This window comes from Cebus imitator, unplaced genomic scaffold, assembly GCF_001604975.1.
Source record: "Cebus imitator isolate Cc_AM_T3 unplaced genomic scaffold, Cebus_imitator-1.0 Scaffold42, whole genome shotgun sequence".
Lineage (NCBI taxonomy): Eukaryota > Metazoa > Chordata > Mammalia > Primates > Cebidae > Cebus > Cebus imitator.
Window position 1 is genome coordinate 3,412,650 of NW_016107357.1, and position 16,471 is coordinate 3,429,120.

The 16,471-nt window shown below is 40.6% G+C and overlaps 1 protein-coding gene across 2 annotated transcripts in view; it reads left to right on the top strand.

Moving 5' to 3' along the window:
- IARS2 (isoleucyl-tRNA synthetase 2, mitochondrial) overlaps positions 1 to 16,471 on the top strand; it is a 58,961-nt gene that overhangs the window by 4,276 nt on the left and 38,214 nt on the right. For both annotated transcript variants that reach the window (XM_017526332.2, XM_017526333.2), the window contains exons 3-10: positions 7,629 to 7,788; positions 9,604 to 9,752; positions 9,838 to 9,887; positions 9,970 to 10,079; positions 10,162 to 10,252; positions 10,596 to 10,711; positions 13,954 to 14,123; positions 15,088 to 15,178. In XM_017526332.2, coding sequence (XP_017381821.1) covers positions 7,629 to 7,788; positions 9,604 to 9,752; positions 9,838 to 9,887; positions 9,970 to 10,079; positions 10,162 to 10,252; positions 10,596 to 10,711; positions 13,954 to 14,123; positions 15,088 to 15,178 — 937 coding nt within the window. The remainder of the gene's footprint in view (positions 1 to 7,628; positions 7,789 to 9,603; positions 9,753 to 9,837; positions 9,888 to 9,969; positions 10,080 to 10,161; positions 10,253 to 10,595; positions 10,712 to 13,953; positions 14,124 to 15,087; positions 15,179 to 16,471) is intronic.

Sequence of the window (16,471 nt, forward strand, 5' to 3'; positions counted from 1 at the left end):
TTGAGACAGGCTCTTTCTCTTACCCAGGCTGGAGTGCAGTGGCACAATCATAGCTCACTGCAGCCTCAATTTTCTGGGCTCATGCTATCCTCTCACCTCAGCCTCCCAAGTAACTGAGACCACAGGTGCAGGCTACCATGCCTGGCTAGTTTTTGTAATTTTTGTAGAGATGGTGTTTTGCCATGTTGCCCAGGTGGGTCTTGAACTCCTGGGCTCAAGCAGTTCACCTGCTTTGGCCTCCCAAAGTCTCTAACTTGCACCTTTTTACTGTGCTCTAAGCAATACTCAATCTTTTCTAAAGTGATGGAACTTATAACGATGCATTGTATATAATAAATTAAAATATCTTTCCAAGTTTTTCCATTTCTTTGTGTTTTTTCCTTCTTGGAGTTCATTGAACTTTGTGGATGTATGGGTTGGTGTTGTTTAATACATTTGAGAAATTTTCAAATGTTCTTCAATACATTTGAGGAATTTTCAGTTACTATTTCTTTGGATATTTTTTCTGCCTCTGTTTTCTTTCCTTTCTTCTGAAACTCTCATTATGCATTTGTTGGTATGCTGAATGATGTGTGTAATGATGGCTCTGAGGCTCTGTTTAGTTTTGTTATTATTCTTTGGATTATACAGTATTTATTGATCTAACTTAAGTTTATTTTTTCTTCTGTTAGATTGTATCTACTGTTGAACCTCTCCATTGAATTTTTCGTTTTGTGTCTTTTTTTTTGGTTGTTTGAGACGGAGTCTTGCTCTGTCGCCCAGGTTGGAGTGCAGTGGCGCAATCTTGGCTTATTGCAACCTCCGCCTCCCGAGTTCAAGCAATTCTCCTCCCTCAGCCTCCTGAATAACTGGGATTACCACCATCATGCCTGGCTAATTTTTGTATTTTTAGTAGGGACAGGGTTTTGCCATATTGGTCAGGCTGATCTCGAACTCCTGACCTTGTGATCTGCCTGCCTTGGCCTCCCAAATTGCTGGGATTACAGGCATGAGCCACTGAGCCCGACCATTTTGGGTCTTTTAAAAAAAAAAAAAAATTTCTATTTCTTTATTGATATTCTCTGTTAGATGTGACATTATCATCATACCTTCCTTTATCTCTTTAATCATGGATTCTGTTAGTTCTTTGAACATTTATAATGTCAGTTTTGAAGTCTTTTTCTGTAACATTTGACATCTGATTACTTTTATAGGTAGTTTCTATTTTTTTTTGTGAGACTGAGTCTCACTTTGTTACCAGGCCAATGTGCAGTGGCATGATCTCGGCTGCTATCTCTGCCTCCCGGATTCAAGCGATTCTCCTGCCTCAGCCTCTTGAGTAACTGGGACTACAGGTGCATGCCACCACACCCAGCTAATTTTTGCATTGTTAGTAGAGATGGGGTTTCACCATGTTGGCCAGGGTGGTCTTGATCTCTTGACTTTGTGATCCACCTGTCTCTGCCTCCCAAAGTGCTGGGATTATAGGAGTGAGCCACCGCTCCCAGCCTCTATTTTCTGCTTTCTTTTCCAGTGTGTGTGTCATACTTTGTATTTCTTTGTATGTCTTGTAATTTTTTTGTTGGAAATTGGGCACTTTAGATGTAGTAAATCTGAATACTGGTCTCTCCCACCTCTCAGAGCTTGTAATTGTTATTTACTTGTGACTGGCTGTAGTATTTTCATGAAGTCTGTTTCTGCCTCCTCCCATTCTTCCCTTGTGGTAAGCCTCTGATTCTCAGGGAGGCATGGCTTTGGGTATGTCCACAGTCACCCTGGGATGACAGTGATTTTGGCAGTGCTCCTATCCTCTCTTTCCCTGACAACACCAATGTATTTAGCTCTGAAATTTTCCAGCTCTTGACTCTGTTGTTTTCAACAATTCCCTGGGGCATAAACTGCTGCGTAGACTAATAGAAATCAAATTTGAGGTCTTTTGAAGGACTAGTTCTTAAGGTCAGTGTCTGGTATTTGTTCTGATCCTAGGAGGGCTTCTCTCAGCTGTTTCTCTCCATGGCTCTCTCCTCCAGGCTATGTGGCCTATAGGTTAGCCTGTATCATCTTGAACCTATGGATCTTCTAATTGCCTTTTTCTACAGCTTTCACTGTTTCTTCTAAGAGCCCCATCAGGCCTGAACTTCTGAATACTCTAACAATGGGAAGAGTTTAGGAATTATTCATTTTATTGCCTGCTTCTCTTCCAGTCCGGCAGTGTCTTCCAGTCAGGGCTCTGGAGTAGGAACAACTGTGCACGTCTATGAGGTACACTCCCACTTTAGGAGTCAGGTGTTTATGGGGTGGGCAGTAGCATGGTAGCATGAGGTCCTCTTGAGTGGCCTCTCCTGGTATGGAACCACCATCTTATGAGTGAGGACAAGGATGACTGGACTTCCGGTATTCCCAGCAGATGCACACTGTTCCATGATTGAGGACTGAGTGAAGAAAGGGAGCTTCTGCCTCCTGACTACACTTGCCCAGAACTTAGCTGGGGAATAGGTAGCAGCAGGTAGCTGGGGAAGGAGGAGACGTTTTGATGTCCTGCCCCTCCTCGGAAAGATAGGCCTAGACTGGGAGCTGGGAGAATAGGGAACCTTGTGTTCTAGGCTACAGCAGCCTTGGCTTCTTTGAACTAACTGGTACAGAGGAGAGAGGGAGTGTCTTGGGTCAAATACCATAGACACTCACTTTTCTTACCTAGTTTTTGAAGATTTGTCTTATATAGTTGTTTCTTCATTTGGTGTATAACTTTAGGATCAATTCCAGAGGCTTTAAATGGTTGTTTTTTTTTTTTTTTTTTTNTGAGACAGAGTCTCGCTGCTTTGCCAGGTGCCAGGCTGGAGTACAGTGGTGCGATCTTGGCTCACTGCAACCTCTGCCTCCCAGGTTCAAGCAGTTCTCCTAACTCAGCCTCCTGAGTAGCTGGGACTACAAGCACACGCCACCACGCCCAGCTAGTTTTTCTATTTTTAGTAGAGATGGGGTTTCACCATGTTGGCCAGGGTGTTCCTGATCTCTTGACCTTGTGAATTGCCTGCCTCGGCCTCCCAAAGTGCTGGGATTACGGGTGTGAGCCACTGTGACCAGCCCTAAATGGTTGTTTTTAAAAATAATTTTTACCAATTTTACTAGGAAACAGGGCCACATGGCTTCTCATGCTATCGTTCCTGAAGTCAGACTTTGTTTCGTTGTTTTTTTTTCTGTTTTAAATTTTGCTGATTTCTGCTTTCACCTTTTTTTTTTTTTTTTTTTGAGACAGAGTCTTGCTCTGTTGCCCGGGCTGGAGTGCAGTGGTGCGATCATGGCACATTGCAACTTCTGCCTCCTGGGTTCAAGCAATTCTCGTGCCTCAGCCTCCTGAGTAGCTGGGATTACAGGTGTGTGCCACCACACCTGGCTAATTTTTGTATTTTTAGTAGAGATGGGTTTTCACCATGTTGGCCAGGCTGGCCTCAAAGTCCCGACCTCAAGTTATCCACCCACCTTGGCCTTCCAGAGTGCTGGGATTACAGGCATGAGCCACAGTGCCCAGCTGGCTTTTATCTTTATTTTCTTATTTTTGCTTGCTTTGGGTTCATTTTGCCCCACTTTTTCTAGTTTCTTGAGGTGGAATTTTACACTATTGACAGGCATCCCTTTTCTAATGTATGCACTTTAATGCTATAAATTTTCCTTTCAGCACTGCTTTAGCTGTGCCCCACCAATTTTGACATGTTGTACTTCAATTTTTATTCAGTTGATTGTGTTTTTAAAATTTTCTTGAGGCCAGGTGCAGTGGCTCACGCCTTAATCCCAGCAATTTGGGAGGCCAAGGCAGGCGGATCACTTGAGGCCAGGAGTTCCAGACCAGCCTGGGCCACATGGTGAAACCCTGTATCTGCTAAGAAAACAAAAATTAGCTGGACATGGTGGCATGCGCCTCTAGTCTCAGCTGAGGTTGGAGAATTATTTGAGCCTGGGAAGTCAAAAGTGGCAATGAGCCATGATCGCACCACTGTACTCCAGCTTGGGAGACTGCAAGGTCCAGCCCTACAGGGTCCTGTGAGGCCCTCTCTGCTGGTGTGGAGACAAGAAATTGTAGAAATAAAAGACACAAGACACAGAGATAGAGAAAAGAGAGATTGGGACCCAGGGTCCACTGCCAACCAAAGCGTGGAGTCCAGCAGTAGCCCCGAGTGCCTGGACGCTCTGGCTTTTATTGAGTACAAAGCTGGGGGCAGGGTAGGTAGGGCATGGCACTGGTGGTCAGTGATAGGGTCAGGTACATCACGTGTCATATAGGCGGGGGCCCAAGGCTTTCAGGTTGCCAAGATGAGGTAAGGAACATAATGTGTCAGCACTTTTTCTGTACTTGTTAAGAAAGAATAAAAACATTAAGATTTACGTTACTTTTACTGATTATTTCTTCTGAGGAAAAAGGAACCAGGTAGAGAAGTGGAACATGAGAGTGGACATGGAATGTGACCACTGAAGCACAGTATCACATAGAGACATTTAAGCCCCTGGATGCCTGGGGCCTACCTGACAGCGTCAGGCCTACCACAAGAGCTTGGAGGAGTTTTTTTCTAACCCCCCCCCCGAGGAAGAAGATGTCTTGGTCATCTTGGACATCTCCTTCCCTAGCTGGCTAAACAGTGGGCACTTTCCCAGCACTGGCGCAGCGGCACAGCTGAGACGCCCTCCAGCAGCCCTTACGCAGGCCAGCGTGACAGAGGGCTTAAAGCATCTTGCTTTAGTGTCATTTCTTTCACAATATCACCCCAGGTTTGCTTCCGACCTAAGAGGTATTAATAAAAGAATTAGTAACTATGAGTAACTAAGATCACCTGTGAATAGCTAATAACTACTACGATTATATTTCTAGTTACTTTCTTCTTCATTATTTATATGGAAATAGGCTGAGGCTTCTGGCTCCTGCCTAGGCACTTACGGGGTCTCCCCCCTACAGGCAAGAGTGAGACCGTGTTTCAACAAGTACAACAAAAATTTTCCTTGGAAATTCCTTTCTGATTCATGAAATTTTTACATGTGTGCTGTTTATAGTTTTTATTTACTTTTTTTATTTTTTGTAGAGACGAATTCTTGCTATATTAGCCAGGCTGGTTTCAAACTTCTGGCCTCAAGTCATCCTCTTGCCCTTGACATCCCAAATTTTGAGATTACAGGTGTGAGCCACTGTGCCTGGCCTCATATGTGTCTTGTTTAGTTCTTAAGTGTTTGAAGATCTTGCTGTTATCCTTCCCTTATTCATTTTAATCCATTATGGAAGAAGAGCATATTCTATGATTTCAGTTCTTTTTTTTTTTTTGAGATGGAGCCTTGAACTGTTGCCCAGGCTGGAGTGTAATGGCAGGATGTTGGCTTGCTGCAACCTCCGCCTGCTGGGTTCAAGCGATTTTCCTGCTTTAGCCTCCTGACTAGCTGGGATTACAGGCACTCACCACCATGCCTGGCTAATTTTTTTTTTTTTTCTCTTGATGCTCAGGCTGGAGTGCATTAGCGCAATCTCGGGCTCACTGCAACCTCTGCCTCCCAGGTGTAAGCTATTCTCCTGCCTCAGCCTTCCAAGTAGCTGGGATTACAGGCATGTGCCACTATGCCCAGCTAATTTTGTAGTTTTAGTTTTGTAGGTTAGTAGTTTTAGGGGTTTCTCCATGTTGGTCAGGCTGGTCTCGAGCTCCTGACCTCAGGTGATCCACCTGTTTCGGCCTCCCAAAATGCTGGGATTATAAGCGTGAGCCACCACGCCTGGCCCATTTTTTGTATTTTTAGTAGAGATGGGGTTTCACTATATTGGCCAGGCTGGTCTTGAACTCCTGACCTCATGATCTGCCTGCCTTGGCCTCCCAAAGTGTTGGGATTGCAGGCGTAAGCCACTGCGCCCAGCCTGATTCCAGTTCTTTGAAATTTGTTGAGTTTTATTTTTATGACCCAAGATATGGTTTATTACATTTTTTGTTTTGTTGACACATGATAGAAATATGCATGTTCATGTCTCCTTTGCAGGGACATGGATGTAGCTGAAAACCATCATTCTCAGCAAACTAACACAAGAACAGAAAACCAAACACTACATGTTCTCACTCATAAGTAGGAGTTGAACAGTGAGAACACGTGGACACAGTGAGGGGAACATCACACACTGGGGTCTGTCGTGGGGTGGGGGTCTAGGGAAGGGATAGCATTAGGAGAAATACCTAATGTAGATGACAGGTTGATGGGTGCAGCAAACCACCGTGATACGGGTATACCTATGTAACAAACCTGCACGTTCTGCACGTGTACCCCAGAACTTAAAGTATAATAATAATAAAATTTTTTGAGATATATCACATTTTTTTCATAACACATGTTTGAAATTGGGTATATATTTCATAATTTAAATCACGTCTGAATTTGGACTAGCACCAAAAATACAGTGGCCAGTGGCTACTGTATAAGATACCATGGCTTAGAGTATATATGATGAATGCATGCATTCATGTATTTGATAAATATTTACAGAATAGTGCCAGAAACTATTTCAAATGCTGGAATTCATGGGTGAAGAGGAAAGATGGGCTCTCTGAGCTCATGGAGCTTATGTTTTACAGAGAAGAGACAGATAATAAATAGACAATTTCCAAAGAGATAAGTAGAAAGAAGGTTATTTATATGACGATTGATTTAAATAATTACCCAGAGTAAAGTATACCAATCTTAAGTATATATAGCTAGATAATTTTTTTTTTTTCTCTGAGATGGAGTCTCACTCTGTCTCCCAGGCTGGAGTGCAGTGGCACTATCTTGGCTTACTGCAACCTCCAACTCCTGGGTTCATGTGATTCTCCTGCCTCAGCCTCCCAGGTAGCTGAGATTACAGGCGCATGCTACCATGCTCAGCTAATTTTTCTATTTTTAGTAGAGGTGGGATTTTACCATGTTGGCCAGGCTGGTCTCGATCTCCTGACCTTGTAATCTGCCCACCTTGGCCTCCCAAAGTGCTGGGATTACAGGCGTGAGCCACCACACCCAGCCTCTGATAATTTTTTTTTAATGTGACAACCACTCAGATTACAAGGCTCCTTCATGTTCACTAGTAAACAGTTTGAAATTAGAGTTTTTAAAGAGGGCAAGAGATGGGAGAAGAACATAATATCTTTTTGACTTTTGATAGGTATGGAAAGGAGGAAATTGTTTTCTGGACTACTGGGCTAGTGGTCAGAGCACTGTTTCCTCTTGGGAAGAGGGAAATTGAGCTTTTGGAGCCAAGTCTAGTCTTTGCCTTTGATTCCCCCATTCTACTATAGTGATACATTTTTAAAAAGGCTCTGCTGCCCTCTAGTATTTAAAATGAACTTAAAAAGGTAAATTAGTTCTAAAACTATACCTAACGAAGAGGTCTACTGTATTAGTAAGGGTTTTGTCAATGACAGAGTTAACCATAATATTCCATTCTCTGAGTACACTGTAAGTTCTGCAATGATCCGATCATACTTCTTAGCTCAATATAAATAATATTAGGCTATTTGTGTTAATAGTTTTTAATAAAAGTTAGTTTATATATTTCCTTTTCAAATTGCAGTTTTTAAAATGGGATTAAATTTAAAAAAATCTAAATTGTAGGCCAAATGTTATATGTATGAATGATAATTATAATTTTATCTTTGCAGATTTTGAAAGACATAGCCAATCGATTCCATATGATGACTGGTTCCAAAATACATTTTGTGCCCGGCTGGGATTGTCATGGGTTGCCCATTGAAGTAAAAGTATTATCAGAACTTGGTGGAGAAGCTCAGAATCTTTCAGCTATAGAAATTCGAGAGAAAGGTAAAATAATGTCTATTTCTATTTTAAAATGATATTTGTAAACAGGTTCCTTGGAAAAGTCAGAGCTTTACCAAAGGAACCTTTTGTTTTGGTTTGGTTTGGGTATAATGAGATTTATTGGAAATGCCTTTCTGTCACAGAAAATTCAGATTTTTTTTTTTTTTTTTTTTTTGTATATCTTTTTTTTTTAATTTTTTTTTTTTTTTTTTTTTTTTTTTTTTTTTGAGACGGAGTTTCACTCATGTTACCCAGGCTGGAGTGCAATGGCGCGATCTCGGCTCACCGCAACCTCCGCCTCCTGGGTTCAGGCAATTCTCCTGCCTCAGCCTCCTGAGTAGCTGGGATTACAGGCACGCACCACCATGCCCAGCTAATTTTTTTGTATTTTTGGTAGAGACGGGGTTTCACCATGTTGACCAGGATGGTCTCGATCTCTTGACCTCGTGATCCACCCGCCTCGGCCTCCCAAAGTGCTGGGATTACAGGCTTGAGCCACCGCGCCCGGCCTATTTTATTGATTTTTATAAGAACTTCTGAGATGGAGTTGTTGCCCTGGCTGCAGTTCAATGGCACGATCTTGGCTGACGGCAACCTCTGCCTCCCAGGTTTAAGGGATTCTCCTGCCTCATCTTCCCAAGTAGTTGGGATTACAGGCATGTGCCACCATGCCTGGCTAATTTTTGTATTTTTAGTAGAGGTGGAGTTTCTCCATGTTGGCCAGGCTGGTCTTGAAGTCCTGACCTCAGGTGATCTGTCCGCCTTGGCTTCCCAAAGCGCTGGGATTACAGGCGTGAGCCACCACGCCCGGCCTATGTTTGGATATTGAAAGAAAGACTTTGTGAGCATTTTTAATTGCATTCTCAGTTTCTCAATGTTCATATTTTATACAGTCTTTTTTTGTGATTTTTTTTTTTTTTTTTTTTTAACTTTCCGCAAGGGGGCTTGCCGACTTATTTCTGGGGTTAAGACGAGTAAATTCTAAAATACATATATTTTACATTATTCTCTTATTTAATCTTTTTTCTTTGTACACTGGGCCAGGGAGGGCTCGCTTTTTCTTATATGTTATACTTTGTATATTTGGATATAATTATGAAGGTTTTTTTACTTTCTTGTGAAACATATTATCATTGGCTTAGATTTGATATTCTGATTAATTTTTTGTGTATAATGAAATGAAAATTTTTATCTGACCTTTTCTTAAATTAAGAAATAATAAGGAATAATTTTTCTAGTTTATTTTTCCTAAATGTGAGGTCATTGTATAAAGTCTGGAAAATACAGAAGACAGTAATAACATTTTAACTTTTGCAATTCCAGTTAATTTTAGAATTTGTTGTAGGTATCTCCTGAACACTGTTGACCTTCATATTATTTTTCTATTACAAAATTTTATAAGCTGGGAGCAGTGGCTCACACCTGTAATCCCAGCACTTTGGGAGGCCAAGGTGGACAGATTGCCTGAGGTCAGGAGTTCAAGATCAGCCTGGCCAACATGGCGAAACCCCATCTCTACTAAAAATACCAAAAAAATTAGCCGGGCGTGGTGATGCATGCCTGTAGTCCCAGCTACTGCAGAGGCTGAGGCACGAGAATTGCTTGAACCTGGGTGGTAGAGGTTGCAGTGAGCTGAGATCATGCCATTGCAGTGCAGCCTAGGCAGCAAAGCTTGACCCCCTCTCAAAAAAAAAAAAAAATCTTATATTCTAAACTGTCTGTAGCATTTGTATTTAGAGAGATACATGCTAAACCATGTTTATAAGAGTTCAAATTCATTGGTGTTCAGAAGCTTTTCTTTTCTTTTCTTTTTTTCAGCTAGATCATTTGCTAAAGCAGCCATTGAGAAACAGAAATTAGCATTTATACGTTGGGGAATAATGGCAGATTGGAATAATTGCTACTTTACATTTGATGGGAAGTATGAAGCCAAACAGTTGAGAACTTTTTACCAAATGTATGAAAAGGTAAAGAGATATTTTTTCTTCTTTGAGTAGGTTGAAGTATGTGTTACAAAATCCTACCTTTAACATAATATTTTGTCTTTTATAGGGCTTGGTTTATCGATCTTATAAACCTGTGTTTTGGTCTCCCTCATCTAGGTATATATGCATTTTTTGATCATTAAAAGGGAGAAATTTGTGGGGCTTCCACATATTAATGCTTAATATTTCTAAACCTTAGGACTGCATTGGCTGAAGCAGAACTTCAATATAATCCTGAGCATGTCAGTCGTTCCATATATGTAAAATTTCCTCTCTTAAAACCTTCTCCTAAATTGGCATCTCTTATAGGTAAGATTTATTCATAGCTTGAGTGTACTAAAGTTATAGAATTATCCCATTTGCTAACATATTTAAAATTTTATTTTCACAGATGGTTCATCTCCTGTTAGTTTTTTGGTCTGGACCACACAGCCTTGGACAATTCCAGCCAATCAAGCTGTTTGCTATAAGCCAGAATCGAGGTGGGTATATTATTGCATTTTTTATTTTAGCCACAAATTGAATCTATTCCGTCATTACCATTATTTTGAATTTATTTTATCTTCTTTATTATTTTAAAATTTAATGAATTATACCTTAGTTGTTATGTTCATATAGATTTTATTAACCTTTAGATGATCCTTTTTAAGACCTTATCCAGCTTTTGAGGAAAATGAAATAGGCACATATGTTATGAAGTCTTTTGAAAATAGTACAGTTTGATCTTGAAGTTAGTTTTTCTAAAACGATATTTAAAAATTAAAATGATATCTGTGGCTTTTCCTGTTTCATGATTGGTAATTCTTTCCTAAAATTTTATGTTAGGTATGCTGTTGTGAAATGTTCTAGGTCTGGAGACCTCTACATACTGGCTGCAGATAAAGTAGCATCTGTTGCTTCTACTTTGGAAACAACGTTTGAGACTATTTCAACATTTTCAGGTGAAGACTTTTAGATATCTGACAACATAGTCATCAAAATACTGGGCTGACTTGAATTTACTATTTTGATGAGCAGTGCCCATTGTGAATTGAAACAGTTAGGGCCTTTACCTTTCTAGAATACATTTTACATGGATTACACTAAAGGAGAATATACATTAAGCATGATAGGAGTATAGAAAAATATGAATATTAATAAATGTACAACAGATAAAAAAATTGCTTGCAATAGCCAATAGTTACTTGGTAACATTTTATGCAAAATTAATTTTTAAAATTGTTTTTATCTGTTTTATAAAAAGGGACAAGAAAGGAAATGAATGTATTCATTTTTTGGCATATAATTTTAATAGAGAATTGAATAAATTCTGATAATTATCAAAAAGCAGTTTTTCTATCAAAGGAATTTTATGTTATTTGATTATTTTTTTTGAGACAGAGTTTCACTCTTGTTGCCCAGGCTGGAGTGCATTGGTGCAGTCTCGGCTCACTGCAACCTCTGTCTCACGGGTTCTGAGTAGCTGGGATTACAGGCATGCACCACCATTCTTGGCTAATTTTGTATTTTTAGTCAAAACAGGGTTTCTCCATGTTGGTCAGGCTGGTCTTGAACTCGTGACCTCAGGTGATCTGCCTGCCTTGGCCTCCCAAAGTGTTGGGATTATAGGTATGAGCCACCGTGTCTGGCCTTTATTTTATTTTTTTAAAGAGACAGGGTCTCATTCTGTTGCCCATGCTGGAATGCAGTGGGCCAGTCAGCTCATTGTGGCTTCAAACTCCTGGGCTCAGGTGATCCTCCCACCCTGGCCACCCAAGTAGCTGGGACTATAGGCACGTGCCACCACACCTAGCTAATTTTGAAAAAATATTTTGTAGAGACAAGTTCTTATTGTATAGCCCAGGCTGGTCTGGAATTCCTGGGCTCAAGTGATCTGCCCGCCTTGGCCTGCCAAAGTGCTGGGATTACAGGCTGTGAGCACTCTGCCTGGCCCAGAAGAATTCTTTGTGAGGTATAATTTGGGACTTTTGAGGTAGTGACTTTTGAGGTTTTGAAATATAATTATGGAAGTCTAGGGAAGTTTAAAATTAACTATTTTTTGGTCTTTTTTTTTTGAGACGTGGTCTTGCTCTGTCACCCAGGCTGGAGTGCGGTGGTGCCATCTTGGCTCACTGCAGCCTCTGGATCCTAAGCTCAAGTGATCTTCCTGCCTCAGCCTCTCGAATAGCTGAGACCACAAGTGTGTGCCACCATGCTGGGCTAATTTTAATTTTTTATTGGTAGAGATGGGGTCTTGCTACATCACCCAGGCTGGTCTTGAACTCTTGGCCTCAAGTGATCCTCCTACCTTGGTCTTTAAAAGTGCTGGGATTACAGACATGAGCCACTATGCCTAGAATTTTATTTTATTTTAATTTTTTTAAAGAGATGAGGTCTCACTACGTTGCCCAGGCAGGTCTTGAACTCCTGAGCTCAAGTGTTCCTCCTTCCTCTGCCTCCCAAAGTGCTAGGATTATAGATGTAAGCCACCACGCCTGGCCTAAAATTATCTTTTATCCTTAGGTATGATAAAAAAAAAAATTCCATCATATAAATAAAGGTACAAAAATTGCCTAGAAAGACTGCCTAGCTAAATAGGAAAGCCTCCAAATTAATCCGTTCAGATACAAGCCAATGAGAAGTTTAAACAACCTTAACAAAACTAAAAAGATTTTTATGTCAAAGACAGGAAAGGAGCTTAAGAATTTTTAGATGATTTGATCCTCTTTGGTGCAATAGGATAATAAAAATAAAAACCAAAATAATAATTTACTTTGTACCCTCCCGTTTTTTGTTTTTTTTTTTTTTAAATAGAGATTGGATCTCGCTGTGTTGCCCAGACTTGTCTCAAACTCTTAGGATCAAACAGTCTTCCTGAATGCAATTACAGACATAAGCTATTGCACCCAGCCCCCTGCCTCTTTTTTAAATGCAAAGGCTATTAAAGAATTCATTGTCAGGCCGGGCGCGGTGGCTCAAGCCTGTAATCCCAGCACTTTGGGAGGCCGAGGCGGGTGGATCACGAGGTCAAGAGATCGAGACCATCCTGGTCAACAAGGTGAAACCTCGTCTCTACTAAAAATACAAAAATTAGCTGGGCATGATGGTGCATGCCTGTAGTCCCAGCTACTCGGGAGGCTGAGGCCAGAGAATTGCTTGAACCCAGGAGGCGGAGGTTGCGGTGAGCCGAGATCGTGCCATTGCACTCCAGCCTTGGCAACAACAGTTAAACTCCGTCTCAAAAAAAAAAAAGAATTCATTGGCAAGTTACATGTTATCATAGAAGCTAAAAATCATAAGGTGTTTGAAAGTTTTAAGGTTGAATTTAAAGATCTTTTGTCTATATAACATAATTGTTTCAAATTCTTAGTATCAGATAATTATTGAGTTGCTATTTGAGTCACCACATTGTGGAGGATTATATATATATTCCTTATCCCTGTCAAAATAAGCTGGTGTCATGTAGCTTTCTACTTATTGAAGTAGTAGAAATTTTGAAGAATTAAGTAATTCATATGGGGTAGGTTTTCTTTCCAGAAAAAAATGAATTATTTTTTTTTAATTTTAATTTTTATTTATTTATTTTTTTGAGACGGAGTTTCACTCTCGTTACCCAGGCTGGAGTGCAATGGCGCGATCTTGGCTCACCGCAACCTCCGCCTCCTGGGTTCAGGCAATTCTCCTGCCTCAGCCTCCTGAGTAGCTGGGATTACAGGCACACACCACCATGCCCAGCTAATTTTTTGTATTTTTAGTAGAGACGGGGTTTCACCATGTTGACCAGGATGGTCTCGATCTCTTGACCTCGTGATCCACCCGCCTCGGCCTCCCAAAGTGCTAGGATTACAGGCTTGAGCCACCGCGCCTGGCAAAAACATGAATTATTTTTAATTGATTACTTAGAGATCTTTTTGGGAGGGTGGTGAGGAAGAGAATATTAAGTGGTAGATACAGTAAGTATCAAAACACAGAAACTACATTAACTTGTTTATTCTCACAGCAACCCTCTGAGATGGGAATCAGAATTATCTGCATTTTATAGATTCCAGAAGGTCACAGGACAAGTTAAAGGGGAAGGTGGAATTTGAGCCTAGCCAGTCTTGTTCTAGATTCTGCACATTTAACCTCATATTCTATTGTTAAGCTTAAGGAGATAGATTCGCCATATAAAATGAAACTTAATAGTGGTTTTCTTTCCCCACAGGTGTAGATTTGGAAAATGGTACTTGTAGTCATCCATTAATTCCTGATAAAGCCTCTCCTCTTTTACCTGCAAATCATGTGACCATGGCAAAAGGAACAGGATTGGTTCACACAGCCCCAGCTCATGGTATGGAAGATTACAGTGTAGCGTCTCAGCACAACCTGCCCACGGTACTGTTCTTCTTTTTTCATTTTTAATTCATCTTAATGAAAGGAAATGATAAATTCTAACCAACATCTTTATTTTTAAAAAATGATGACTTTTGTCATATAATTGTGCCATGCTTAGGGTTGTGTAGTACTCCAAAGTTTCAAAAATTCATACTAATTGAAAAATATTTCCAAGAATCAGGAAAAAATTTGCACGTTAGAATTGAAGAATATATATTATGAGGCACTTCTAAAATATTTTCTTTCTAGGATTAAGTCACATAGACAAATTACTTTTACTCCCTGAAAAGGTGTGTTTGTTTTAGCTAAACAGTCCTTTCTACACTTACCTTACACACTTCAGTTACTTAGCAAGTATTTCCATTTAGTTAAAAGGTGAGTCTGAAAGGGAACAACTGTGTACGTTGCCATAGATTTAGAAATAATAGAGACCATTCAAAGATGTTTTAATATATTTTGTTACTTAAGTTTATGTATATGTTTCAATAACACATTTTGCCTTTGGTGATTTAAATGTATAAAATTCACACATTCTTATTTCTTTTTTTTTTTTTTTTTGATGGAGTCTTACTCTGTGTCCTAGACTAGAGTGCAGTGGCACCATCTCGGCTCACTGCCACCTCTATCTCCAGGGTTCAGGTGATTCTCCTGCCTCAGGCTCCCAAGTAGCTGGGACTACAGGTGCATGCCACCATGCCTGGCTAATTTTGTATTTGTATTTTTAGTGGTAATGGGGTTTTGCCATGTTGGCCAGGCTGGTCTCGACCTCCTGACCTCAAGTGATCCACCTGCCTCAACCTCCCACAGTACTGGGATTACAGGCAATGAGCCCTGCTCCCAGCCAAGTAACTAGGGTTTCAATGTAGAGAGGGACTAGGCTATATGTTTTATATATATTGGTTTGCCAGATCATCATAAGAGAAAATGTCTTGATATTTTAATTGTTCAAAATGATACTTTATAGGATTGTTTAGTGGACGAAGATGGAGTTTTCACAGATGTCGCAGGTCCTGAACTTCAAAACAAGGCTGTCCTCGAAGAGGGAACTGATGTGGGTAAGCATTGCATCTGTTGATACCATGTATGTTTTCTGAAAAGCAGCTAGCAGTAGCCTTTGCTACCTATTTTCCCTTCTTATACTTTAACAGAAACAAAAAACTAAAAATATATCTTGTTTCGCCACATGTTTTGAAATGGAGTTTGGTACACTTTTTTATCTTTTGCTCTGAAGCTGCTCTATTCAAGCAAGTCAGGGCAGTAACAGGGAGTGAAGTTATTTTAGGGCTATGGAGATAATAATCAGCAGTATTACTTTTGTGGAAGGATAAAATCAAGATCAGGGCTGGATGTTGACTGTAAATTACACATTCCGCATTCACTGTTTAACCCTTGTAAATAACTGACCCATATAGCATGGTTTATGTATTAGGATCTTGAGAATCCTTCAGTCTTGAATTGTCTGTCTTTCTTTACAGATTCAGAGACCAGGTGCTATGAAAACCTTTCTTTGCCCACACTAAGACTAAGGCTAATTAGACCTGATATATTACTTTTCTAGGGCTACTGGAAAAAATCACCGTAAACTTGGTGGTTCAAAACAACATAAATTTATTCTCTCTTGCCTCTTTCTAGCTTTTGTGGTGGCTCCTGGAAATCCTTGACATGCCTTGGTTTATAACTGCGTTATTCCACTCTCTGCCTCTCTCGTCACATGGCCTTCTTTAGATCTTACTTGTTTTTTCGAGACAGAGTCCCACTTCTTCACCCAGGCTGGTGTGGAGTGGCATGCTCTTAGCTCACTGCCACCTCCATGTCCTAGGTTCAAGTGATTCTTGTGCCTTAGCTTCCTGAGCAGCTGGGATTACAGGCACACATCGTCACACCCAGCTAAATTTATTTTATTTTATTTTTATTTTTTGAGACAGAGTCTCACTCTGTGGCCCAGGCTGGAGTTCTCTTGCTTCAGCCTCCCAAGTAGCTGGGATTACAGGCACACACCACCACTCCTGGCTAATTTTTGTATTTTTAGTAGAGATGGGGTTTCGCTATGCTGATAAGGTTGGTCTTGAACTCCTGACCTCAGGTGATCTGCCCGCCTCAGCCTCTCAAGTGCTGGGATTACAGACATGAGACCCTACCGTGTCAAGCCACAATTTTTCAATTTTTTATTTTTAGTAGAGATGGGGTTTCACCATGTTGGCCACGCTGGTCTTGAAGTCCTGGCCTCAAGCGGTCCATGTTCCTAGGCCTATCAGAGTGTTGGGATTACAGGCGTGAGCCACTGCACCCGGCTACCTTCTTTAGGTCTTATATGTCTCTCTGTGAATCCTTTTTTTTTTTTTTTTTTT